The sequence below is a fragment of the Rhea pennata genome, chromosome 23, assembly GCF_028389875.1.
Source record: "Rhea pennata isolate bPtePen1 chromosome 23, bPtePen1.pri, whole genome shotgun sequence".
NCBI classification, from domain to species: Eukaryota; Metazoa; Chordata; class Aves; order Rheiformes; family Rheidae; genus Rhea; species Rhea pennata.
The window spans coordinates 5,840,482-5,866,323 of NC_084685.1; the positions used below are offsets into that span (position 1 = coordinate 5,840,482).

The window sequence follows — 25,842 nt, forward strand, 5'->3', positions numbered from 1 at the left end:
CCAGGCGTGAGGCGGCGCGGCAAGGTGCTTCCCTCCACACCGAGCGCCACCTTAAGGCGCCTGCGCAGTCGAGGCTGCGCCGAGCCACCTTAAGCAGCAGTATAGGTTTAGGCGAGCGCGCACGCCGGCTCTGAAAACTCGCCTCTGATTGGGCGCGCTCCTGAGGTAGAATGTAACAGGCCAAGCGATTGGAGGAAAGCTGTTTAGGCCGTTGTCGCGGCAACCAGGTGTACGGTTTCCCGGAGCCGCCGTTGCCGCCGGGGCCGGAGCGCCCTGAGCCACCCGGGCAGGTAGGGCCGCTCCCGCCGTGCGCCGCTCCACCTCACGCAGGCGGGGCCGGTCTCAGCGCCCTGTCCCGGGCATGCACCGTACCGCGCCTCTCCCCGGGGCCGGTAGCGCCGTTCCCGGCGTGCACCGCGCCACCTCACCTGGAAGGGAGAGGGGGCGGCAGCGCTTCTCCCGGCGTGCCCCGCGCCGCCCCCCTCGGTCGGTGGCGCCGTTCCCGGCGTGCCCCGCGCCGCCCCCCTCGGCCGGTAGCGCCGTTCCCGGCGTGCCCCGCGCCGCCCCCCTCGGTCGGTGGCGCCGTTCCCGGCGTGCCCCGCGCCCCCCCCCACGGTCGGTGGCGCCGTTCCCGGCGTGCCCCGCGCCGCCCCCTCGGCCGGTAGCGCCGTTCCCGGCGTACCCCGCGCCGCCCTTTCGGTCGGTGGCGCCGTTCCCGGCGTGCCCCGCGCCGCCCCCCTCGGCCGGTAGCGCCGTTCCCGGCGTGCCCCGCGCCCCCCCCCCCCACGGCCGGTGGCGCAGTTCCTGGCGGGCAGCGCTGCGCGCTGGCGCTCGAGGTGGCCTGGCAGGAGCCCGGCGCGAAGGGGCTGCTCCTGGCCGCGGCCTGGCGCAGGCAAAGGCACCGACGCGCCCAGGCCCCTCCGCCGCCGCCTCTGGGGCCCCACGTCCTCTGGCGGGCGCCGTTTCTTCCTCTAGGTGCGCGAACGGGCTTTAGCGAAGCCCCTCTCCCTCTCCGAAATACACCCCGGTGGCAGCAGTCACCTCCTGTGGCTCCTCTACCTCCCAGTCTCCTCTCCCTCGAAGATGGGTGCACCTGGCAGCAGTCCCACCGCTCTTAACACTGAGTCTGGTAGGACTGTAAAGGTGTAAAGATCTTTCATGAAGAAAAGGAAGGTGATGACTGGTGTTTCAGTACTGCGTCCGTGAAAGCATCTGTCTAATTCATCTAGGCTCTGTCTGTGTGTTAATATCTGATTGATGTTTTAGAAACAAAATGGTGATGCTACACAGAGTTGTTAGAGCCAATGCGCTGTAGCGATAGCTCTCTAGCATGGGTACCTGTGATAAGAGCCTCTTCTCTGATGCTCTTGGACGTTCAGAAGGAAAACAAGGTATGTTGAGTGGAAAAGCACCAAACGGTACAGTATAGTGAGTGTCAGCTGCACTTTAACAATCATTTCACAGCTGAAGAAGGATCAGCCAAACCATTCAAATAATTTTCTTCCAAAGCAGAGCAAGGATTCATTAATGAAACCAGGGGAAGTGACATCCAGATCAGTTTATATCCGTGGCCAGTTAAAGGTGTTTTGGGCCCAAGTCCAGAATTGCTCTCCTTGGAGACAGTTAAACCAGCCCGAGGGATTAAGAAATGCCATCAAATCATAACCCTATAGTTCTCAAGGCAGTGTAAAGTTTGTTTACTCCCTTGCCCTGTAGCCTTGACCATCTTCTGTCCTTCCAAAGAACAGCACTGTAGCATGAGAGCCTTTTCTCTAGCAATTACTCTGATCTTTCCCCCGCAATCTCCCCTTCCTACTAATTGCAGAGCTTATCGCAAGACGTACATCATTCCCTCAGAAGCATGAGTACATTTGCACATTTTCACTGAGCTTATATTTAAAATTTCCTATTGCTGCACTGTTGACACAGCAGCTGCATGTCTGGAGTAGATGAGGCACCAGTGTTTTTTTCTGACGTGTCTGAGAGACAACGCAATTTGAAAAACTTGCAGCTTCTGTCTCAGCAATACGGCCAAGCCAAGGCCTTTGAGTCCAGGCCTGCAAGCACACTGCCTCTTGGGATGCACTGGGCAGGATAGCATCTGACTGAGCTTTCCAGGAGCGGTGGGTACTCAACACCTTTCTTCAGATGTTCAGTTTGAGGAAGGGTCAGCCCCATGAAGTGAGTTGCTAAAATGCTTGACTCTGTAAGAGAAGACGTGCCACAAAAGTTATCTGACTGCACTGAGTCACCCTTAGAGCCCATTCATCAACATTAAAGTGCTTCAAAGTGCTTTTTTTCCCTTTATTTATTTTCTTAAATAAAACAGGGAAATTAAATGCAGAAATGGCTGCTGATTTTTTGACTTGACTACTGCATTAATGTTTTATTTGCCTTTTAACTTTCACATCTTATTTAATATGAAAGCTAGTGTTGCAATTACATGTTTCCTGTATCTCCATATTCAGATTTTTTTTACTGGCTGTTCTTTTTAGGTTTCAAGGTTTCCTCCAGTCCTTATAAATACCATACAAAGGTAGTCTTAAACTCAGAAAAAAGGGGGTTTAATTCTCAATCAAAGAGATTTCAGTATAACCAGGTGAGTAACAAAATGTTTGAAGTTTATGTCTTTGTTTTGATTTTTTTTTCTTTGCAACTCATAATAATCCTGTCTTGTAACCAAGAATAGCAACTAAGTGCAGATCAAGGTTCTTAAATTAGCTTTGCAGTCACAACTTATAACTATGGTGAAAATGGTAAAACAATATTATTGGTTTAAACCTTGAAATTACCCCACGTACAGTACACTTATCTTTACCTTCTCCCCATCTCTCACCCACCCAGGTTTGCCCCTGGTCCCATTTCCAGTCTTCCAGAGCTCTCTAGGACCCACACATATATATTGTACCCCTTCTGAAATTCAGGAGCAAATTCAAGGAAATCAGTAGAGTTAATTCAGCCTTATGCTTGTGTAATGTTAGCAGAACATGACCTCTCCCATCTTTTGATGTTCTTCACCCCAGTCCTTTTCTGGTTTATAGGAATTACAATGGTACATCTGTTATCTGGCCAGCAGAGGGAAGCAGAAAGATACTATAAAATCATACTGCTTTCACAGCCTGCACTGTGCAGGGTTTCTCTTTAAGTCCAGCAAGCAGTCACAGGTGCCAAGAGCTTGCTGTGCTTCCTGGATCCAGCTTTCAAGCTACTTCCTCTGCTGGTGAAAAGAGGATGCCTGTCCCCTGCTGTCAGTCTCCTGCTGTCTGGTGACTATGTGGTCATCCCCAGACTCTGAAAATTAAGTATATTCAGAATTTCTGTAACTTTCTGTACCAGATAGGTAAAGTAGGTAAATCAGGGAAGTAGTCAGCATCTTTCTTCTTCCGCCTTTGGCATCTTCTCTTTCTTCTCCTTCCTTTGATCTCTTCCTCCTTGCTTGTCTCTCCCATCTCAGTGGTATCAGGAGCATATTATCTCAGAATTGAATAACAGCAATCAAGGATGTAAACGACAAAAGATGAGGGAAAATGATCAAGGTAGAGAAGTTGCTTAAATACCTCCTGTAGGCGCCATCAGTCTGTCTGGTCAGCTTCCAGGAGTTCCAGATGACCTGATGCTAAGTTCTGACTAAAAGAGAAGAGGCATAGTCTTAAGGCAGCTTCACAAAGCACTCCCTTCCCTTTGAGAATTTCCTGCTTGAAGGGCAGAGCAGGCAGAAAGCCAAACCACAAGCTACACAAGGGCTTGGCTGATTCTTTCTTAAGCTTTATCCCTAGAGAAAAGTTACTGCACCAGGTAGGGGAGGGGAAGCATTAGTTCCATTAACACTACACCTTTCTGGGACTGCTTAGTTTCCTTCACCAAAACACTTGACTCCTCAGCACAACCCATTTTGGAGCACATTTCTTTAGTAAAGTAGTCAGGGATAAATGCCAGTACCTAAAGTTTATCCACTTGTAATTTAGGCAGTGTAAAAAGTTTATTTGCTTCTCACTACCTGACCTGAAATACCTAATAGGTGAGTTGACCCACTTTTGTAAATGTGCCAGTTTACCAGTGTACTCACACAGTCCTATGGCTACCAGAACACTGGTGTTTGCAAGGTATTTTTGGTAGACTTGCTTCATACCAAGTGCCCTTTTATATTCACCAGAATGAGATTCAAAGGGCACAGAGATATGCAAGCACTTTAGCAGGACGTAAATTTCCAAGGACATGGAGATGTCTAGTCCCTAATTACTTTCAACAAGACTGAAGTGCTGATGAGCATACCAAACCCAGAGCTGGACACAGTGGGATGAGCAAAGGGCTCTGTAGTTGTTTCCCTGACATGTGCTGTACTGGAAGGTGCTAATCAAAAACATGCTGCCAAAGTAGTAACTCCCCTGTATGGGGCAGGGCCTAGGAGTGAGGGGCAGGGCATGTGTGGGACACTGTCCAAGCCTGCAGACTTCTGCACAGTCAAATCTCTACATTCAGCCTTGTGTCTTTGCAGGAGTGGAATAATGCCAAAAATACTTTCTTACCACCTCTCCACTACCCACTGCGGTGTAAAGAGTATTCTTCTTCATTCCCACAAAGCATATTCTCTTTCCCCCAGTGTTATGCCCACACTGTTTTGGGGGGCATCTGTTCACTGTCTGAATCCAGTTCTGAAATAATCAGAACAGAAACAGTGACTTCTGGGCTTCTGTCCAAAATATTTTCCATCCATAACTGGCAGATAAGACAACGAGTGAAGGTCACATAATGGTAGCATACTCTCAAAGATCAGGAGCCTCAGTTCTTTCCATCTTACATACCAGCATCATCTAACATTCCTGTTGGTAAAGGGCTGTCTCCTTCATCCTGTATGATCCCAGATCTGCTAAATCGCACTGTTTTTTCTAGGATTGGCAGAGGTAGATCATCTTACCAAAGGCATTCAGCACTTCATGGGACCACGCCTGAAAAGCTGGAGGTGTCGTCATGTACGACATAGGCTGGTTTTGATTTATTTGGCTCTATAAATAGAATCCCACCCAGTTCTCTTTTTGAAAAGCCCAGAAAAAAAGAACAGAGTCAGGAAAGGTGTGGTGACTACAAATAATGCATTCTGCCCACATGCTGAATTAATTAGGTCCAACTCAGGTGTTACAGATGAGATTTTAGATTTGCTGTGGCTCCCAGTCCCAGGGCCTGTAGACAGCAGGGAAATTTGATCTTCCTCATACTCAGAAATACTCATCTTTTCATGCAACCAGAGACTTACATTAAAAGATTAAAATTTTGAAACAATGAAAACATCTACCTTAATGCACAATTACAGTTAAAACAGAAAATTCATGGTGAAAGTGATGGGTTGGAAAAGGATACCGAAAATATAATAATGCCATTGTATATGTTGTGAGTACACCTTCAGCTGGAATGTTGTGTTCACTAGTGGCCACCCTAACTCTAAAAAACGGCTGCAGGAGAAATACACTCATTTTAGAAATATGTGGTATGATCATTAAAGTGCTGATAAAGACTGAAAACACTGAAGATTTAGTTTAGAGAAGAAGCAAGTAAGACTTGGCTTGAAATGTATGTGAGATAATTTTTTTTAAAAAAAGGCATAGTGAGCTTCTCCCATATCATATGAAACAGAAGAATATCAGGATAAAATTAAAATTGAACAAATTTAAACCTTAAAGAAGGAAGTAAGTATATAAACAATGTTCATTCTCCATTTGTAGACTGGAGGGTTAATTTACTATGAAAGCTGTTGAGAGCAATAGCTACACAAATAATAATAAAAAAAAATTGGTAGTAATTCATTTATGGAACTTGCAGCTGTAAGGACCAGTAAGACCAAGCAAAGTTTAAAAGATGTTTAAATACATATGAAGAGCCTCAGTAGAGTGCTCTTCTGCACCTTTTCTTGACATATCTTATCCTTGACATTGAGAACCAGGAGAATGACTGTATGGACCATTACCGTGTTCCAGCTACACTATTCTCAGAGATACTCCTTAAAGAAATAGTGGTTTTTGGCCTTTGCTCAGAAAGGTGAAGAGCATGGACTTAGTGAGGAAAGGAGCTATCCCATTAACAACAGTGTGAATCTGTGCCTGTGTCTGTCTGCCCCAGGAGGGTGGTAGCTAGTGCGGCTTGGTCACTGTGTGTAATATGTCTCTTGCTAGAGTGAAGCCCCAGGCCCAGGATTCTATAACGTCACTCATCAGTCTACAGAGAGCAACAGCACCTCGTTGTCTCAGAAGGGAACTGGATACTTTCCTTCCCTGGTAAGTGGAAACAGTTTACTTCAGACTGATTTCCAAAGTCTCTGAAGTCAGCTAATGCCTTTGTATTGACTTCAGTGGACTATGGATCTGGTCTTTAACCTAGTTGGTTGCCCTTGTCTTGGTACGTACTTAATGTTGTATTGGAGTTGTTTCTAAAATCCAGCCCAGAAGAAGAATCATTTCTCACTGTTAACAGACACATTTATAATTAAGCTTGAATTACAACAGCTATTCTAAGCTACTTTTTCATGTGCTCTTACCTTTTAAATTCAATTTCCACATGGGGTGGCCATTTTAATTTTGGATGAATCCTTTTAAGCAAAATTGGTAGAGCTCTTGGTAAGTTACAAAGATGTAGAGAAGGATCCATACACACAGTTTGTGGACTCAGTTAAAATACTGTACCAGGCTACTGGAAAGAAGCTAAAGTGAACAACTTCAGGATCTCTTCTAACACAAGACATAAGTGAAAAAGCTTATGCAAGCTGATGAGCACCTGCACCCCAGGAAGAACTCAACAATATTTAGTAGCTGAAAAAATTGACCCCCCTATTTCAACCCATAGATCTTGCAGCACAGTTTCTGCTGTCTTTAAAATGCAAGAGGTGATTTGTCCTTAAAAATTACATTCAGTAAATTCCAGGCCTCAGTTATTTCCCAATTTCTTTCCCATTCAGCTACTGACAGCTTCCTTTCTCCCTCTGCTTCCAGGTTGCACGCATTGCATGCACCAAAATCGCCAACTATCCAGCTGCAAATGCCTACAGGATCCCGTCACGTTTTCAATCCAAGCAAGACTTCAGCACGGGAAACTCTAGCATGTTTCAACAACCCATTGCTAGGAAGATTGAGAAAATCCCCACGCCAGCACCTGGTCAATACCACGTAAGGAGGGTTGTGGTCAGGGACATAGAGGGCATAGCTAATATGTAATGCTTTGAGAAGTACGGAGATATATATGAAAGTGATTGTTCTGGTGTAATCCAGCATAGACTAGAATGAGACAGGCCTATTGGTTATCATTGGCTCGGTCCCACATATTCACACGCAGCACATACTTGACTGCACCAGGCACAGCTCACGCTGTCCTAGCTAAGCAGTGAACAAGGGTGTGATTGTACCTCAGAAGACACTGGCGATAGCCTTAACCTAGCTAGTTTGGGTACAGCTCTCAGAATAGCCCAAAGCTTGGCATGAACTAGCCCACCAAGTACTTATCCCACGTCCGACTGTTCATAGGTTTGTGCCGCTGCGGCCAGCTTGGCATCAGTATCTAAGACGATAAGCGTGAAGCTGGCTCAGGTATTTCTGCATGATCTGCAGTCTCACCTCTGTGCTGCAAATGTACCCCAGCTTGTTGCAAGTCTTGAGCACATATGGGGCAATAAGTCTTCAGTACCAAGGGAGCAAGAACACATCTCTGACCCAGGACTGCAGCAACCTCTGTCCTTGTTGCCACATTATTGGCTTTCATACTGAAAGACCGCATAGCACCCCATGAATTTTCATCCCAGAAATCCTACTTGTGTTAGTTGGTTATAGGGGACTTTTGCTAAAGTGGTCCAGATCAATAGAGTTTCACATCTTTAACAGGTACTAGGTTTTGAGGTTCAACCTCTAAGCTGGAAATCAAGACTGCGTATGTACAACTGATATAATTGACTGTGCCCTTCCACTTGCTGTGGAGCTGTGCCACTTCATATCAGCTGAGGACTTAGCCCTCAGGTTCAGTTCCTGAACCACCTGCTGATTCACTCTTGTATAAGTCACTTAACTGTTCTGTGCCTGATGCTCTCCACCCATGCCATGGTGACCAGCCTCACTGGGGTGTTGTAAGCTTTAGTGCACAGGAATTCACTGTGTATTTTGAGATACTGAAATGGAAGATCTTAACAAAACACAAAGTGTTATTAGCAGTTATCAGATAATTAATAATAATATACACGCTGCTAATTAACTTCCCTATCCCTTCAATGGTGTCCTGTTATAGCTGTGATTACTTTTGGATTATTTTGTTACCCTTGAGAGAGCTTTTTCTTCTTCTGCACAGCATGACTGCTCGACTAGTGTCTCTCTCTTCCTTTTAGATGGCACCCACTTTCTAGTAAGCCTTTTCCTTTTAGCTTACAACTCAATGAAGTTACATCCACTGTGTGGTGAGGTAAAACATGTTGAGTCTTTGTAACATTTGATGACTTTGCATAGCTGCTTAATACAGAATGAAGACAACACAATTTAATAAGCTTAATAATGAGCTTGCCACTCATAGCTGAGAGATCTTCCCTGGCTGCATATATGTTCTTGAAGCAATTCATGCTTTTATAAATTAATTTGATGTAGTTTAAACATCAGCAAAGGTGTTTTAGACAATCATGTCTTATCTCACAATTTGGGTGTGCAAAGAGCACATATACAGAGTTACTGAGACTCAGCTGACATGGGGTAATCATGTTCTCTGTCGTACACCTAAACACTAAGACTGTGAACTTTCTTATGATGACTCACTCTGCCTGAGTATCTGCCCCAGCATGTTCTGAGTTGATTAAGCTAGTTTGCAGGCCATAATTATTTTCTATATCATATTATAATGGATTCGCATCATATTATTTTTAACAGTGTAAGAATTTGCTTCTGGGAACGGCCTTCTTGTATTAATCACTGACTCATGATTTACTGTAGGAGATAATATCTAACCTACAAGCAGCAGAACAGGAAACTATCTATTTAAAAGATGTCAGTGCCTGATAATTTATGACTATAGACAGAGAGACATCTGAGAGGAAAGAGAAGGCCAAAACCTGTAGTTTTTACATGGTCATAGCTCTTACTCAGGCAAAAAGAAACTTCTAAGAACTGAAGGGTTTGCCCTTGAGGCAGCGACAGCTGAAAATTAACAAATATTGGAAAAAAAAAATACTGAGCAACAGGAAAACAGTCTCTCAAGCTGTCCTCTAAGCTGTCTTCATTCTGAGACCAAACCCAATGTTAAAATGAAACCACCTAATTGTCATGACTTTTGTAGGCATTTCTTCAGTTTAAACATAGGAAAAATAAGAAAACAGGGAAAATAGGTCAGTCTTTCGTGTTTGAATCTTATCCAGTGTCTTCTTGCTATCTCCTCACTCTTGTGCTTTAGCTGGACTCTTCCATTTATATCAGTGAATTAACCTTGACTATCAGATGTTTTTAAGACCTTCCCTAACTATAATATGCTTAGAAAAACAAACAATTTCAGCACAGATATCAATAAATCACTTTATATGCTGGAGCATGTGCCAGGAGGTTAGACTTTATCTTGGGAACCTAGAGGGTCTTTTCTTTGTCCCATTTGTGATTTTCACCTCTCATCACCCTTTGCACCACATTTTTTTTTTTTTGCCTCTTTAAGGAGAACAGTTATCACTGTGAGTTTGGTGCTCCTTAGGAGCTGTGGATAAAATGTATTTCTATGTATATTTTATGGAAAATCTGTGCGGTGTGCATCAGGGGAGTGACTGTGGCAGATAGCTGAGCACTCCACAAGAGCAGCGTAACCCGCTCCCCCAAGGACTTTTGACACTTCTGTCCAAGTGCATTAGCTCAGGGACTGCCAGCAGCATAACAACAGTGCTGCACCCTGTGCCTGGCTCAGGCTGCAGGTGGGCGCAGGCACTCCAGCAGTTACCTGCAGTGAGCAAGTTTGAACTAAAATACAGATTCTTTGGTAGTCATTAGCTCAAAGCCATCAGCCCATGCTGCTCTCCCACCAGCAATCGCCATGGAGACATATCCTTTGCTCTGCAGAGGTTTTCAGGTGCTGTCATGCAGAGGGCCCTTTGGTGTCATGGCAATGTCACCTCAAATTTTGGGCTCAGTCAGTGGCTTGAATGAAGCCAGCCATTTAGGTAGAGCTGACATGGGAGAAGTCTGGAGACAGCGATTAAACACACAAAGCCACATTTTCTGCAAGAGTTTCCAGTCCTCAGCAACTGTTGTTGAGTAAATGCAACTTTTACATGCGTGGGCAGTCGCAAAGAGACCTACCTACAATTGGTAAAAGCTCCCAAATTTTGGCCCTAATACTGCCTACAGCTGTATGATTAGAATCATTCACAAGGGAGACAGCTGGATTTTAAATGTGGGTTTTTCTTTGTTGGTAATTACTCACAAGTCAATTCAAAGGTATTCACAGGCCCTTTTTCTAAAACAGACCTCTATGGATTTCTTCAAGCAAAGCAACAATGTTTCTGCTCATGCGGTGTTTGTGTCCAAAACCGCCAGAGGATTAAATTTGGAAAAAAATGGAAAATGGCCTTCTCCATGTAAGCGAGTCTTGAGCTGGTAGGACAGATGTTGCTGGTGATTCTGGGTCTGATCCTGTGGGGGTGCAGAGCATCATCACACACAGATTTGGGTCACTCGGGGCTTCTTAAGGCACACTGAGTTTCAGCAGGTGTCAGGGCACTAGTGAGTCTCCCTTCCGAGAACTGTGGGTAGTCCCCTTTGAATCTCTGCTGAGACACCCATCCGGACACCATTCTGATCATTTTGAGTAGCCATAAAGAATCACTGGAACACCCTACAGCTCCATATAAATACCAGAGGCTTCAGGAGAAGCTACATTAGTGCATAATATACTGTGCTCCACAGTACTGCAGCAGCAAAAGAAGTCTGCTCCTGGCCCATTGCCTAGTGAGGTTTAGACCTGGCGTGTGAGAGCTCCTAGCTTTGTAACTTATCTTACAAGTTATCCCACATGTGAGTTCTCCTCCTGTTTGATTCTTTAAAATTGCTAATATCTCCATTTACTCCTGTGCTCAGGACAAAGTTTAGTGTTGCCTTATTGATGTCCCTCGAAATAAGCACTGCCCAGACAGCACTTTTTAAAATCTAGAAATGATTTCCCTGCATAATCCTGTTATACTGGTTCTTTTTCCTTCTATTACATTCACTGACTGATGCACTCGCATTGCTCAGTGCCAATGTTTGGTATTGTTTGGTATTTACATCCTTTTCCTGTTTGTTTTTAGGTCAGTACAACATCAATGATTCCCCCATCAAGGTGTCTCCCAAAAGTATAACCTCTTGCTTCAAGTCAAAGGCCTCCTGTGTAACAAAGACGGACAGATTCATTATAGAGCCTGCAACCTATCAGCCGCATAAACCTACCAAAGCAGCAAAGAAAACTCCTTTCAGGTAAGTCCAGCTCTGAATGACATGCCACTTTTATAGGACATATGAAAATACCTCAAATAGCAGAGGAATCCCACAGTGTCCCACTATATAACACAGTCCAATATGGGCAGTTATTGCCAAGGGTTTACGGGAACTGGCTCAGAAATGGAAGTGTCATGGTGCATTGCCTTGAAGGGGAGTGTGGGTTGATAACACCCTGGAGCAGTGTATCAGAGGTACCTTTATCATAGGATCTCTCAGACATTTACAAACAGTAATTAAATACTGCACCACCCATATGATGTAGAGGTAATTTCTTATCCCCATTTTACAGAGCACATGTGATCTGGAAAAAGACCCTGCAGCACTCATATCCCAGGCAGCAGCTTTGAGCACTAGCTGTGTTTCTTTTGTGTTGCCAGTGCCTAAACTCAGCCCCAGAACCCCAAATCTGGGAACAACTGAACAGGGAACAATTGAATAGCATCTCAGCAGACTTGTTGGGGAAAATAAAAAAGGGCATTTCCTCAGCCTCTGCTAAGGTTGGGAACTAGAGCTTGAAAGCAGCTTGCAAAGTTTTCAAGTACTTCCTTCAAGCTAGAACTGCCATTCCTAAGTATCCCATTCTACCCCTTGTTTTCAAGGGATTAAAGGCATGAAAGGAAACTCCCTTTCTCCAGCCCTCTTCTCCCTTGGTATCGTATGAGAAGACAAATAAATCTGCCTCTCAGCAAATTGTTCAAGTATATTTATTGTCACCATGCACTGACTTTGCCTGGCCTAAGATTAAGATCAACAATAAATTCCTAACCATGCAAAAGAATGAGAACATGAGAAAGCCCACGGCTCTCCTTACCCAACAGGTGTATCTTTACTACATCTCTCAGCAGTTGTATCTTACGACAGGGGCTTTGTAAAAAGAGTGGGAAACTGTAGGCAGAGATAGAAGCAACGTCAAATGGCATTTGATAAGGTAGGGGGCTAGAGGAAAGGGCAAATTAAATATGAGGCGAGAACATCACCAGTCTGCTCTGTCTGAAAACACCAAAATGCCCCACGCCCATCTGCTGAGGTTAGAGCCTCTGCCCTCTCCCGTTTCAATCAGTGGGAGAGAATGGGAGGAACTCCCAGCTGCATCGCTGTCTTGGCTTCAGTGCTATCTTGCTCTGGAGTAGCTGAGCAGCCAGAACTCTGCAAAAACAGGGCAGGGTCTGGATAACTGGTAAGTCTCGTATTTTGCAGTAAATAAAGCCTTCTGTAGCACTGCAATTGGACCCTTTTATGCCCAGTTTACTTCTCAAAGATTTTGGCTTAGGACCTTTAAGCATCCACCTCCCCAGGGCACTTAATAGAAACCACAGCGTTTATTTCCAGACATTAAAATCCCATCAATTCAGGACAAGTTTCTCAAGTCTCTCCTCTCTTGACAGGCAGAAATTCTACTTGACTCTCTCTGCTCCAGCCATTCCAGCCAGTAAAGACCCCCCTCTGCCTGGGCCTGGGCAGTATGACCTTGTGGATTACAAAGGGTCTCCAAAGCAGGACTGCTCGAGCGCTGTGTTCGTGTCAAATACAGGGCGATGGGCAGGGAGAGGATCACAGGAACATTCCCCTGGGCCAGGTAAAAATAAAAATTGTTCTTCACTACCAGAGACAACAAAACACCTTGCAGAAGTGACTATTCAGTGCTATTGCGCACTCAACAGGAAGGAAGCAATGCACAGAAGGTAGGAGAGCCCATCTGCAGAGGCACGCAGACGCATAGACACCATTTCCAGAATGCACCTCAGCTCAGCAGGACAGAGCATGTAGGATCTTCTGTGAACTGGGGACGGTGGGTTTATGATGGGCACCAAATGTCTAAATCCTTACGAGATCAGACTGTGGTGTTTCCTGACACCTTTAGATGGGCCAGTATCTTCGCGTATCTAGGCTAAATGATCTCCAAAGGGCCACCCAGGAGCAACATGGCAGAAGCAGGGCTATATAGTCAACTGCCACTTCTTTCTGACTTGCTGATCCATATTTTATAATATTATTTTTAAGGGCAAGATTGAAAAAGCATGTTTGCAATGTGAAGGCCATTAAAATATAACTGACTGTCAGCATGTTTGACAAACAGGTTCTGTGAGTTACAGTGCATATGTAGAACTATCACACAGTTCTGCTTGTGGGTACAACAGACATTTCACCTGGGATATTTTACTGTTTTGGTAAAAAAGAGCAGTTGCAAGGAGAGAGGGAAAGAAAGTGCATCTTGTTACAGTAGAGAAAGCCTCCATATCCCAGCCAGAGAGCAATGTTGCAGAGCATCTCAGCACAGTCTCCTTGGCTTTATACCACTCTGGCTGTTCTCTCCTCCATGGGCTTCCCCAAGGGTTTCCAGACATAAACCTGAAAGAAGAAACGTGTCTAGTAGCTTGTAATCAGGAAACGCGTAGTGAAGGGCGAGGAGGGACCCACCCTCACAGAGGAATGGGTTAAACACACCATACTGACCTACAGCAACATGTTTTGCTGCAGTTGCTGCGCACTGGTCCGTACTGGACAGACTGGTAAACTGCCTCACTGGTGCAAGTAGTCTCACAGTGCAAGTTGTTACATTGATGGCAAAGGGGCGGCTCATGCGAGGAAGTGTGCCCAAATGTCCCTCTGACATTATCGTTGATGATAGAGAGGCAGATGTAAGGACAAACTCTGCTGCAGCCCCCTGTGTTTGTCTTTCCTTTTGTCCTTTGTCTCCGGTTCTTTACTGCACAGATTCAGAGGCAGCCATGGGGGGAGGAACGGCTCAGCTGAGCGTGGGTGGAACACGTCCCTCTGTACCTGTTGGCTGGTTGGTGCCAGGCATAAGTAACAATATTTTCTCAGTCAATCAGACTCATATTTCTTGCCTTATTTATTTCTTTTAAGATTTTTAAGTCCTTCTGGGAGGTTACCATAGGGCTAGAAAAGTAAATAATAGCAATTTTGCTATTCTTTCTAGCAAATGAATTTACCCAGCTTCAGAAGTTGTATCAGCCACAACCCAGCTAGGGAACATGTTGGTGCCCTCAGTCTCTCCAGAGCCCTTGCAATAGCACAAATGTGCTTTTCTGGAGCTGTATTCAGCTCACATCCCAGACTTGTAATGTACTGTGTAAACATGCCAAAGTCCATGAACACCGAATGTTAGCATTAAACCCTAATTCTATGGTCAACACCTCTTTCCAGAAGAAGATATGAGGACATTCACACAGGCTGAGGGTTTTGGTACCTGTCTCAATCAAATTTAGTTATACCAGTCTTAGGAATTACCTAGGAGAAAGATGAGAAAGCAGAGCAGTGGGGACCCTTCACAGACCTCATGGAAGATTTCCACATTGTGAGGAAGATGCAGAAAGAGTTTCAGTCCCCCCTGTCTTTGGTCCTCGCTGGTGTCTCTCACAGTGCCAGGACATCTCCAGATGTGGTGTGTGAGTGTCCTACCAAAACACAGGATGCTGCTTTTTCCATTATGTCAGTGGAGAACCGCACCACACACTGAGGTTCTCAGAGCTGCTTGGGTGGTGATGCAAGGAATGAATAAGCATGGGTAAAGACAAAGAAACTGGGTGTTATTTGTACAACCAAATGGCAGAGCCCTCCTCCCAGCACTGTGGATACCAGAGCTCTTGCAAAACTCAGCTTATGGAGTGCTATACTTCTCTTTTTTTTAAATGCATCTTTTTCATTGTAGGTGCTTATTCGCCCAGAACCCTCGAGAAGGATTCCTTCATCTACAATTATGATAGCAAGTGGGTCCCAGTGCTGTGAGCAGGAGAGTCCAGACACCAGAGGGAAGTTCCACAGACAGGACTTTTAAACTCTGCAAAGCACACGCTGACTCACAGTAAGTGGTCCTGTCCTATGAGGCTTGCCAGGGCTGGCTGCCTCATAGTTCAGCAGCTAATAGCAGTATTCAGAACACACTGTATATTGGAAGATGATCATTAGCTGAAGTTGACTTGAAAGCTTCCAGTTTAGCTGGTGGTGAATAATTAATACAATTAATGAAAGTTGCAACCCCCCCCTTGTCTAATAAACTGAAAAGAAAATAGTCCCTGGTAGCTGCTACCGCAAGAAGGGAGGCAGGGGCGTGAGAAGAGCAACGCGGGCAAATCCTACACTTCTGCTGTGCTCATTCAGAGGACGGACGCTTGCGTTTGCCACACAGCATCAGGCCTCGGGGCAGCTGAAGCACCAGGCCCACGTGGAACGCGCGTCATATGTTCACAATGCGGGTGCACGCGGGTGCCCAGGCACCCTCCCCCCCGCACCCGCCAGGTATGTTTTACAAGCCAGTGGACGTGAACCTTTCTGACTCGAGTCAGCACAAACCAGCTGCTGACTGTCCAGAGCAGAGGCTGCTCCAGAGGAAGCTTCTCTCGTTTGTCAGCGTGAGCCCTTTACAAAACACAAGTGGGTTCATACTTTCACACGACCTTTGTTCAGTCAAAGGTGAATCGCCTTCATCACTCCTATCTTAATCTTCAAAAGGAGCTGGTGGGCTCCGGGCAAAGAGTCAAGAATGCATTCGCATATTTGGGAGCTCTGGTTTACGCAACCTCTACAGCAACTCGCCTTTGCTGGAAGGGATGAGCGATACTGAGCCAGTCAGCAGAACGCCCACCCTCGGCAGGGGTAGCAGGGGGCGGTGACTGTGTCTGCTTTTACGCTGGTGTGAATCAACTGGCGTTTCCCCACGCCAGGAAGTTACCGTGATCTGAAATCTGACAGTCAGGCTTACCCAGAACTTGGACAGAAATAGCACCTGGTTCTCTGCCTCCACCCCACAAACAGAAAGGAAAGTAATTTGCGTGGTGTAGACAAGTACAACTCCAGCCAGGGCAGTTTCCACCCTGCAACTTAGGACGGGTTCATAGCCAGTATAAAATTCAAACAAGACTCATTATTGTTGTCCTTTGATTGCAAATGACCTGAAGTCTCCCGTGACATGACTCTTGCTGGTGTAAGATTGGGAATAACGCTACTACATGGAATTACATGGTGTAACTGAGAAGAGAATCAGGTGAATAGCACTAACTGCGCTTACATAGTCTCCTAATAAGACATTTAGAGCAACTAACAAAGGGATAGGTGATCACCAAGATAATACTGCATGCACAAAATAAAACAAAAAAGTTATTCACAACCCTCCCACATCTGTGCTGCACCCCAGAGGCCAATCCCAGAGCAAGCCAAGCAGCAAGCTGCCATCTCCTTGAGCTCCACCACTCATGGGTATCCTCAAGAGTCCCAGCCTCTGCTGGGGCAATGGCACCTCCTTTGGAGAGAGCATTAGCATTTGCAGGAAGCTCCAAGAGCTTGCCCTGATACTCTTTGAGGCAAAAAACCTAGAGCAAGCTGGCAGATGCCCCCATCTCTGTCCCTTTGCTGTTTGCACCAATTCCTTGTGTTCTAGGCCTCTCCACCCCATGTGCAAGGTGCTGCCCAGTCTCAGGGGAAGGTCCCTAGCTTGGACAAGAAGGTGGGGAATGAGAAAATGGCATGCAATGCCTCCACTGCCTTTTGGTAGGCTGAACCTCTCAGTTTCCTTCTTTCACAGAGAGGCTTTCTGCCCAAGCCTTCAGCAGGCAGGTGAAGGAACTGCTAAGGTAGAAGTTTAAAGCAACTAGGTCAAGGTTACCCACCAACATCAGGACAATTAACTGCTATCCCCGTTTTCTCTTCTGTAGCCTCCCTCTATCCTGGAGAGGGAGTAGCACATTAGCCTCCTCCTGATCTACCTACCTTCTCCTCTTACCTTTGCAGCTGGCACTTGTCTCAGTGGTCAGGCAGGGTCAGTCCCCCTCCTCAGGCTCCAGCCTGTGGAGGCAGCTCAGGGCAGGATGCTCAGAGCTTGAGGTCTTGCTGAAGGTGTCTCCATTAGAGGAGCAGGGCCTCTCTGACCAGCTGGTGCACGATGGGATCTGGCAGACTGCTGAGGCACCGGTAGGTTTCAGAGCCACTAGCCCAGCCATCAATTCTAAAAGTATGTGCAGTTTCAGAGCGATTCTTGGTATGCATTTTCTTTAATTGGAGCTGAAATTCCACTGTAATTAAACTGTAAGTGAAGCCTTGTGGAGCTAACACTCTGAATCAGAGAAATTCTGCTGAAGAAGGAGTTTACAATATGAAGACAAGAGGCCAGGCAGAGCAGTGGGAGATCTTCAAAGGTTGATAAGCCACCAGATTTATCTGAGCTTCATCTTAGAGGCCCTTCTCATCACAATAACAACACTTAAGTAATCTACAATTCACCAACCCAATCTATTTCAAAACTTCACCACCCCCCCCCCCCATCCAGTGGGAGTAAAGCTCATCTCCATTTACTGGTTACAGTAAACACAGATAGGAAAAGCACAGCATGAAGCTTAAGAAGAGGCAGGAGAGAAGTCCTCAGTTCTCAGTGGTCAAAAGATAAATGAGAAAATACAGGACTGCCCTTGGTGTTGTTTTACCTAACAAGACACAGCTGCAGACAACTTCCAGCACAGCAGACACCTGGGTGAAGGACCAGCAGCTGAGAGGCAGCAGGTGTGAGGAGTTCAGGACGTGAGAGACCATAGGGAGGAAAGAGGGGAAGGTAACTGTTATCCCTGAGAGAGGATAAGCATCTGCACCTGCACTCCTAGTTTTGGGAGTAGTGGAACTAGTGAAACTCAGTTTCCTGTGATCTTGTGTGTTATGTTCACTCCTTCCGTGTAGCACCAGAGCGGGGTTGCCTGTCTCCAGTTTGCAGCCCCCTCAGCAGCATCCAGCTCTCCCTCTTGTGTCTCAATCTGTTTGTCTAGGCAGGAGGTGCAGGACATGGACCTGACAAGGTACCTTACCAGCTATCAGATAACACCACCTCTCTCCAAAACAAAGGCTGAGCTGGTCTTTTGATTAGTGGAAGTAAACCAGGAAATTTGTTTTTGACTTGCTTAAAATTTCACCAAATCTGTGGAACATAAAACCGCGCTGACGGCACGTCTGCAGCAGCCTGCACTGCACGGCACCCGGACGGAGAGCCCAGCTGGCAGGAGGGGAGGACTAGGAGAGGAGTTAAGCTGCTGTCACCCCTTCGTGGAGGGGTAGTTTAAACTGACAGATGTCACATGCTGTTTAACATCAAAAGCATCAAAAACAACTATGAGTCATTGGTGTGCTGCTGAGGTTGTCTCCCTGCCTGGACTCCTTCCTGAGACCTTACAACGCAAACCTCCGGAGGTGGGTGAACACCGTCCACTTCCCATCTTTGAACCTTTATTGCTATGGAATATCCAAAACAAGAAAACCAACAACACAGTTACAAAAGGAGTTCACGGAGAAATGTGAAGCAGCCTGTGTTTGAAATGTTCTGTGTCACCGTACTGAGTCAAATATAAAACAACGTATATTTATACATATATAAAATATAAAAGGAATAATACATCAGAAATGTATAAACAAGGGTTACAGAGGCCTTCATGGTATTTACAATCAGAGATACGGCAGTTGGGGAACACGGGAGGAGGCAGTGTCCGTTCAACAGCGAGATTTAAATGTATCTGTGAAAATCTCTGTGGATAGAGAGACGTTTGGAGCTGGGCTCAGCCCTACTGAAAACGGTTTGAAGGTTCTGCATGACTGATGGTTTGGGAGAAAGCCAAGGCCCATGGTTGGATCAGTCACGGGCCAAGGCAAACAGCAAGCAAAGGCAGTCCCGTCTCTGCCCGGGCTCTGTCTGACAGCCATGTTAGTGTAGCTGCGTTCCCAGCTGTGAAACAGAAGGTCAGGCCCATTGCCAGAGGGGAATAAAATAAAATAAAATAAAAAAATAATAATAATAAACTCAACAGAGAGAAGTTCATGTTCACATCACTAACAGATCTTCCAAGTAGTCTCCGGCCTGGCACCGCGTGGCCGAATCCCTCCCCAGACGCAGTGTATTCAAGTAAAGGCAACAAGTTGAGGCACTAGGCTGAGTTCTATTGGATCAAACTTGCCGGCTTTGAGAGAAGTCCCAGTAAGTGCTGCCTGCGGCTCTTTATAGCTCCTTGAGGATGACCTGGATCTTGTCCTCTGCTTCCACCATGTCTAGGAGAAAGGCCATGTGGTTGCTGTAGTGCTGGATGATGTTGTTGTCCATGTTCACGAGGATCCTACGGGAGGGGGAGAAAGGCTGGCTCAGACACGGCACAGCTAAAGGCTCGCAAAGCAGCTTGCTCGGGAAGGCTGAGCTCTGGCTGCAGAGCCAGGCTCAACCCGGCCTCAGGACCCCCGGCTGCAAACTAGGGATAACGCCACTGGCGAAGCCTCGTGGCGTGGGGCAGTGGCACGATCGTGTGGCCTCTCGTCCGAAACGTCTCTGCACGAACCTCCCGTTTAGAACGGCCACTACTGCCCCGCTGCGGATCAGCGCCCCGTTAGCAGTCGCGCGCGTGGTCGCCCCAGCTGAGCGCGTCGGCCGTTACGTTCACCGGCCCCTGCCAGGCTGCCCCAGCAGCCACAGCCGCGGCCGGGCGCAGGGAGACGCTGCAGCGCCCGCCCTACCCGACCGGTGGGGCTCAGGGTATTAAAGCCACGATACAACACTAAGAACATCCCGCTTTTCACAGTTCTACCCTCGGACACGTCCAGGCCCAGTGCTTGCTGCCCAGGCAAATTAATCTGGATTACAGTGTGCATTTAGAGCAGAATTGCTCATTCCAATTGCTCGCTTACTCTCTCCTGGATGCTTTTAGGGATGTGTTTTTCTGATACTGGTTTGAAAGAGGACACCCTTCCCCTACTCCAGAAGGGGCCCTCGGCGTGGCCTGGGAGCCCTCTCGGGAAGCAGCACACACAGGCTCCACGTGCAGAGCCAGCCGGGGCAGCGATGGCAAGTTCCTCGCTGTGCTGCTCCAGGGCTCACCTCCAAACTGCCTGCGGACTGCTGCAGCTTCCCTGACCAAGAATCAGTTACGTTACGTTATAAATATTTTCCTTCTTCCATGTGGGAAGAAGGAAACATTTCAACAGCTGATTTAAACCTGAGGCTGTGGTTCTCTGCCAGGCGAGAGTGCCTCGTTATTGTAACGGAAGTAATGGGGCAGTTTTCCACCACCCCACTGTGTTTCCATAAATCAGATGTGAATTTTTTAACTGTTTGGAAGAAACAAAGAGAACAAATGATCTTTCTTTGTGGAAAGCACATCTCCTCTAGGTCCCTGCTGGGGTCATTAATGGGGCAATACCATTAATTATTCAATGCTCCAGAAGCCAAGACTAAAAACGAGAGAAAGAAAAGGTTGAGCATCTAGTAAGTCCAGTTCTAACAGTTCCACAGGCACAGACCGGGGGTCCTGGCGTCCCTCCGGGGAAGGCCCTGGAGGTGGGCGAAGCCACCCCGGGTTATAGCGATGGCTCCTGCCCGCTCAGCCAAGGCGCGTGCAGGGAGAGAGCCCCGGCCCAGCGCGCCCTCCTCTCTTGGGGGCGAGCGGGAGCGCTGCCATCGTGGCCAGCCTGTCCTGGGCGTGAGTCGGTGCGCGGGCTCAGCACTCAGAGATGGGCGTCTCATCCAGCACGGCATGGCTTGAGACATGGGGTCTGGCACTGCCCAGGGCTCTTTAATGAGTCGTAAATCGAACGGCAACAGGCAGCAGCAGAGCTGGGGCTGCTTGGAGGCAACAGGAAAATGTTCACTCCCAGCACACTTGGCCGTCGCATCCTGCCAGCTCCGGTGGAGCTGTTCGCCCTGATCGCCCCTAGCAGTTCAGCTGTCCCCGAGGCAGAGAGCTGCAGCCACCTCCCTGCTGCCCCGGGTGGCCCTGGGCAGTGGAGGCTTGTGGCCACGTCCCACGGGGCTGCATTGCACAACCCTTAACCCAGGTGACCTAGGCTGAGAGCTGGGACCTCTCTGTAGACTCTCACATCTCAGCCACCTACAACTGGGAGGTGACACACGTCACCCATTTCAGCCAGAAAACTGGTGCCCATCAGCAGAGGCAAGAAAGCAGCCAGCCGAGTTAAAAATGCAGGAGAAAGCACTTGCATCTCTAACTCCCACTGCACCTGCTACTGCCCTGCTGAGCTCTATGTACGCAACGTGCCCAGTGAAGAGGTCTTACTCTCTGATTGCCTGCAGGAGCCTGCCTTTTCCCTTGATCCTAGGGAGTCTGGCCACTCCAGATGCTCAGACTGGTGCCCGCAGTGAGATAGCAAGGATACCCAAGGGTGGGTATCACTAAAAGCCTTGCTACACAGCGTTTCAATTATCTCAGGCTATCTTAGTGCAGGAAGCCAGAGTTTTGTCTCTTGCTACCATGTTTACATCTGATTTCTCAACCACAGAAGATTCAAGGGAGTGTTGATTAGGAATCTAAGCCCTGTATTGTTTTTCCAGACCAAACCTCACCAAGATGTGAAATTACTTATTATTGCTCTTGAGTCACCCTGAGACTAAGTTCATCTGAATGAGGACATAACACTAACAAAGACCATGGCCGATGGTACGTCCTCACCTGCTGTAAAACAAGGTAGCGCCACTGAGCTTCACTAGTTTACACCAGATGAAGATCTGTCCCTCAAGCTGTAATTACCAGGACAGGATTATGTAGGGTGGAGCAATAGGATAAAATTATTCAAAGGAAAATTAAATCTGGGAGAGCAGGAAACAGTATTTGACCCTGGAATCTAATAGACTGGAGAAAAGCTTGCACCTCCCCCACACTTCAGCAATAACCCATGGCATCAAGTCGAGCTTTCATTATAATCTAGTTGCCAAAATATTTTATTTGATCTAATTTCCAGGTATTGCCTTTCTTATTCATGAGATATCTCTTTGCTCCTCCATTTTGGGGAAGAGATGTAAAGGACACCTGCCTGTTCTCCCTCCCAATTCTTATACAACATTCACTACTTATCAGATCAAAGAATGACCAAAACCAAAGCAAAACAAAGTATAGGTGGCCTCTCTGCTGAAGCAGTGCCATTTCCTGGTCCACCTACAAATTCATCTGTGCTTGGACCTGTCTTGCTGTACAGATGCTGTCAGGTTGTTCAAAAACACCAGCCCAAGCGAGAGATACTTGAGAATAGTTATCACCTGATGACAGTCTGATGACCTGTGATAGACTCATAACAAGCCACTATCACAGCTAACACATCTGAGCTTTGGCTCGGTCCTGAAGCTGGAGACTGTAAGAATAAACTGAATACCCCTATCCTTCACATTTCTTCTTCAAGGTCAGCCATGAGGCACAGTTGGAACGGAGGTGTAGGGGATAACCCTTCCTGGGGGCTGCCAGTGCTGCTCTTTGTCTTTGGGGAGAAAAATTCCATTTCCAGGGCTATTGGATGTGCATCATCTCACAGCACTAAGGGCCCTAAGTTCAGGAACATGAGTAAGAGTCTCCTGACAAGTTCACATGCATCACTTTGACCACTCACAGGTGTAAAATTAGGCCTATATTTAAGTACCCTCCTGAGCTAGACAGGTTGCTCAGTTGTGGATTTACAGGTGAAGGGGCTGCAACGGCTTCCCACTCAGTAACACCACAGAGCAGCATGAAGGAGAAACCACCCTCTCTCCCCTTCCCACCTTGCAGTTGCCTCCAGGCCACATTTTAGCTCCACTCCCATTGAAACCACAGGCTGAGTCCCACGGGGATCAAATTATGGCAACACCAAATAAATTGGAAGATCCCATGCAAGGAGCTTTAGGATTTTCTCACAGCACTGTCAGCAGAAAGCGAAGGCAGCAAGCACAGCTTCAGACCAGCCCTCAGCTTCCCAAGACATCTGTCACGGCCTCCTTTGTCTCTTTATAGAGAGGACCTGCCTGGGGGGCTGCATTAGTGAGAACAGCAGGGCTGCGTAACGCAGGACCTGTCATCAGCCTTGCTTTTCTGTCTGTCTCTCTCCATGCGCAAACTCTGGACCGGGGCCAGTAACAACAATGAGTTCATCTCCCAGGCAGTCACTGGTGCTTGCAAAGCCTGATGGTATCTTGCTCATTCTGCTAGGAGGACTCTTGATTTAGCTTTATGAAAATAAGATTGGGAGTTTATGAGTCTTTACATCACCTGAAGGGAGAGCTTGCTGTGAGAGACAGGGTCAACCGAGAGAGAGTTCTTTGGGCTGCAAGCCATTTCTGTAAGTAGCAACTGGCTCCACATGAAGGCCACTGCCCTCCACTGAAGGCTCAGTGGCTAGTCCTTGGCTTGTGCCAACTAGCACCATTCCCCTTCAGCCAGGGGGAGATCCACAGGGATCATTCAGTAACAAACACCATGTTGAAATCACTTGAGAAACCATATTACTGGAAACCTCGCCCCACACCCCCTGCAGAGCTGTGCCTATCTCCACCGGCACCTAACCCGTGCCCAGGGCTGGCACAGAGCGCAAGCAGCTGCGATCACCCTGGGTTTGTGATCTGCAGCCTCAGAGCAGGAACAGAGCGTTTAGGCAGAGTGAAAGTGCTCTCAGTGTGATCATTGTGCAACAAGCAGTATGAACCCCTGAATGAAGGATTTGTGAACTTCTGGTGCGGACATCAAAGTGACTGTCTGTACATGAACCCTCAAAGACAAGGAGACACCAGTGTTCACCCCTCAGCAGACATGCCAAGTGGAGCAGGGTGGGAAAGGCTTCCTCTAGCATTCCCAGGGGCTGATTCAGTTGCTGATGGTGCACAAGCTTACCCGGGAAGAGCTGTCCTCTCCTGGAGGAGAAGGTCCCCACTAGGTCTCCTGACAATTCTTTGCAAAGTGTTTTAAAAGGAGAGGCTGATCCATCATTTCCCAAAGTCAATAAAAAGGGATATGGGGATGGGATGGCAAAGCTGGAAACAGAGGCTCCTCCTTCAGGTCTCCCCTCTTCTGTACTGGGGCTGCCCATGCTCTTATTTAGCCAGTAAGGTCTCTTCCTGAGCCAGAGCAAAGCCCAGGAACACTTAGGTAATTGGTTTTAAGAAGCAAACATTTATACCTCTCTGATGGCAATAAGATAAGTTCTCTATAACCTCAGGCTTTCAGCCTGAGACACAAGGGATCACCCATTAAACTACCCAAACAATTCCTCCTTCATCCCACTTCCTTGCCTTGGGAGACTTTACACTCTAAATAAATATAATACAAACAAGCATTATCCCAAATCTTTAAAGCCCAGAGAGATCTGAGTTTTATATGCACCAAATGGTACAGACCTCACATGGTTTTACATTTTATTATCTTGTTAAAATGTTATTTCAGCTCATGGCAGGTACCAAAGAGAATGGGGTTTTAGAAGCACAGCATAAAGGCAGATGAGAGATTAGCTTACCCTCTTTTGCATTTTTTGTAGACTTTATAAATGCTTTCTTCTGGCAGCCCATATTTTTCTGAAATCTGCAAGAGAAAACATGGCATTTTTTGTACTTGTAAAATAAAATTCCTACAAAAAACCCTCAAAGATAACATTGAGCCAAGAGTATTCAGCAGCTAAGGAGTCCTCCTCCTTTTTACTAAAGAAAAAAAGACCCAAAGCAATGATCTGAACAGGCTAATTTGAACAGGTCTTGCAGTAGGCAGACAAAGTAGGCTTCAACTTGGCCTTATTTCTCTTTCTGACTGCCAGACCAGGAAACCTTCAGGAATTATCTTTATTTTCCTTCTCTCATTTCCCAGCCTGTTTGGGTCTTGATACTTCAACCTGTTGGACGCAGAGAGCTTTTCACTCACTGATGCATCCAAAGGTGAGACAATCCTACAGAAAGTGTTTGACTGTGTCTGCTGTGCATGCATCTGACCACAGATTCTACTTAGGCTTTAAGCAATCTGCAAAGCCTTCCTGCAGAAGTCTCCTAGGCAACTACAGTTAGGAGCCTAGGAAGTTTGGATGGCAGGGGACTCTGTATTTTCTTTACAGCATTTTCTGTAGATGTTTTTGTCTCTCTGCAGTGACGGATGGGGGAGGAAGAAGGTGGCAAAGAATCCTATGTGCTGACATTTTTCAAGCTCCATTTTTAAAAGTTTGTAAAACCAACAAAGCCCAAAGTGCAGCCATAAAGCCACTCCAAATCTTGGAGGTTTATTGTTTGTTTCCTTCCCAGCAATCCCCAAAGAGAGGTGGGTTTATCAGGGATGCTGCTGATAATCATCACAGAAATATGTCTGTGTGCTCCTCAAACACAACAGCAGGGAATTCCAGCACAAGGCCAGAACTACCTTGGCTTCAGATTGCACTGATACAGCCTGAGAACAGAGAAGGGTGTTTTACAATGGAAAATATGATTGTATTGTCACAAGAGGAGACTCCAGGGGCTTTTGTACTGTGATCTGAATAAAACATCTTGCCACAAGGTGTGCTCTCTCCTTGTGCAGCAATAACAACACATAGCCCAAGCCAGGGGCTCTGGGCAGAATTCACCTGTTACCTGCAATACTTCATTTTCATTCTCAGAAAAGAGCTGATGTGA

At 46.8% G+C, this 25,842-nt stretch overlaps 2 protein-coding genes across 7 annotated transcripts in view; one reads left to right on the plus strand and one right to left on the minus strand.

The window, feature by feature from the left end:
* Window positions 1–200: 200 nt before the first annotated feature.
* On the plus strand, window positions 201–25,683 carry STPG1 (sperm tail PG-rich repeat containing 1). Of its 6 annotated transcripts, XR_009960612.1 has the most exons (10): window positions 889–1,391; window positions 2,496–2,599; window positions 6,165–6,266; window positions 6,978–7,151; window positions 10,456–10,567; window positions 11,276–11,441; window positions 12,851–13,041; window positions 15,139–15,291; window positions 25,052–25,119; window positions 25,325–25,683. XR_009960612.1 is itself a non-coding variant. In XM_062593827.1 (9 exons), exons 2-9 carry the CDS (start codon window positions 1,331–1,333, stop codon window positions 15,213–15,215), a joined length of 987 nt encoding a protein of 328 aa, XP_062449811.1. In that variant the 5' UTR covers window positions 201–290; window positions 1,267–1,330; the 3' UTR covers window positions 15,216–19,261. The 6 variants fall into 6 exon arrangements, 2 of the variants coding, with proteins under 2 accessions (XP_062449811.1, XP_062449812.1); XM_062593827.1 differs by lacking the exons at window positions 25,052–25,119; window positions 25,325–25,683 and adding an exon at window positions 201–290 and having other exon boundaries at window positions 1,267–1,391; window positions 15,139–19,261; XM_062593828.1 differs by lacking the exons at window positions 25,052–25,119; window positions 25,325–25,683 and adding an exon at window positions 235–290 and having other exon boundaries at window positions 976–1,391; window positions 15,139–19,261.
* The window catches only part of GRHL3 (grainyhead like transcription factor 3), a 29,590-nt gene continuing 22,426 nt past the window's right edge, over window positions 18,679–25,842 (minus strand). The window contains exons 15-16 of the mRNA XM_062593811.1: window positions 24,708–24,772; window positions 18,679–19,567 (exon numbers count right to left, since the gene is read on the minus strand). Coding sequence (XP_062449795.1) covers window positions 19,453–19,567; window positions 24,708–24,772 — 180 coding nt within the window. The 3' untranslated portion in view covers window positions 18,679–19,452. The remainder of the gene's footprint in view (window positions 19,568–24,707; window positions 24,773–25,842) is intronic.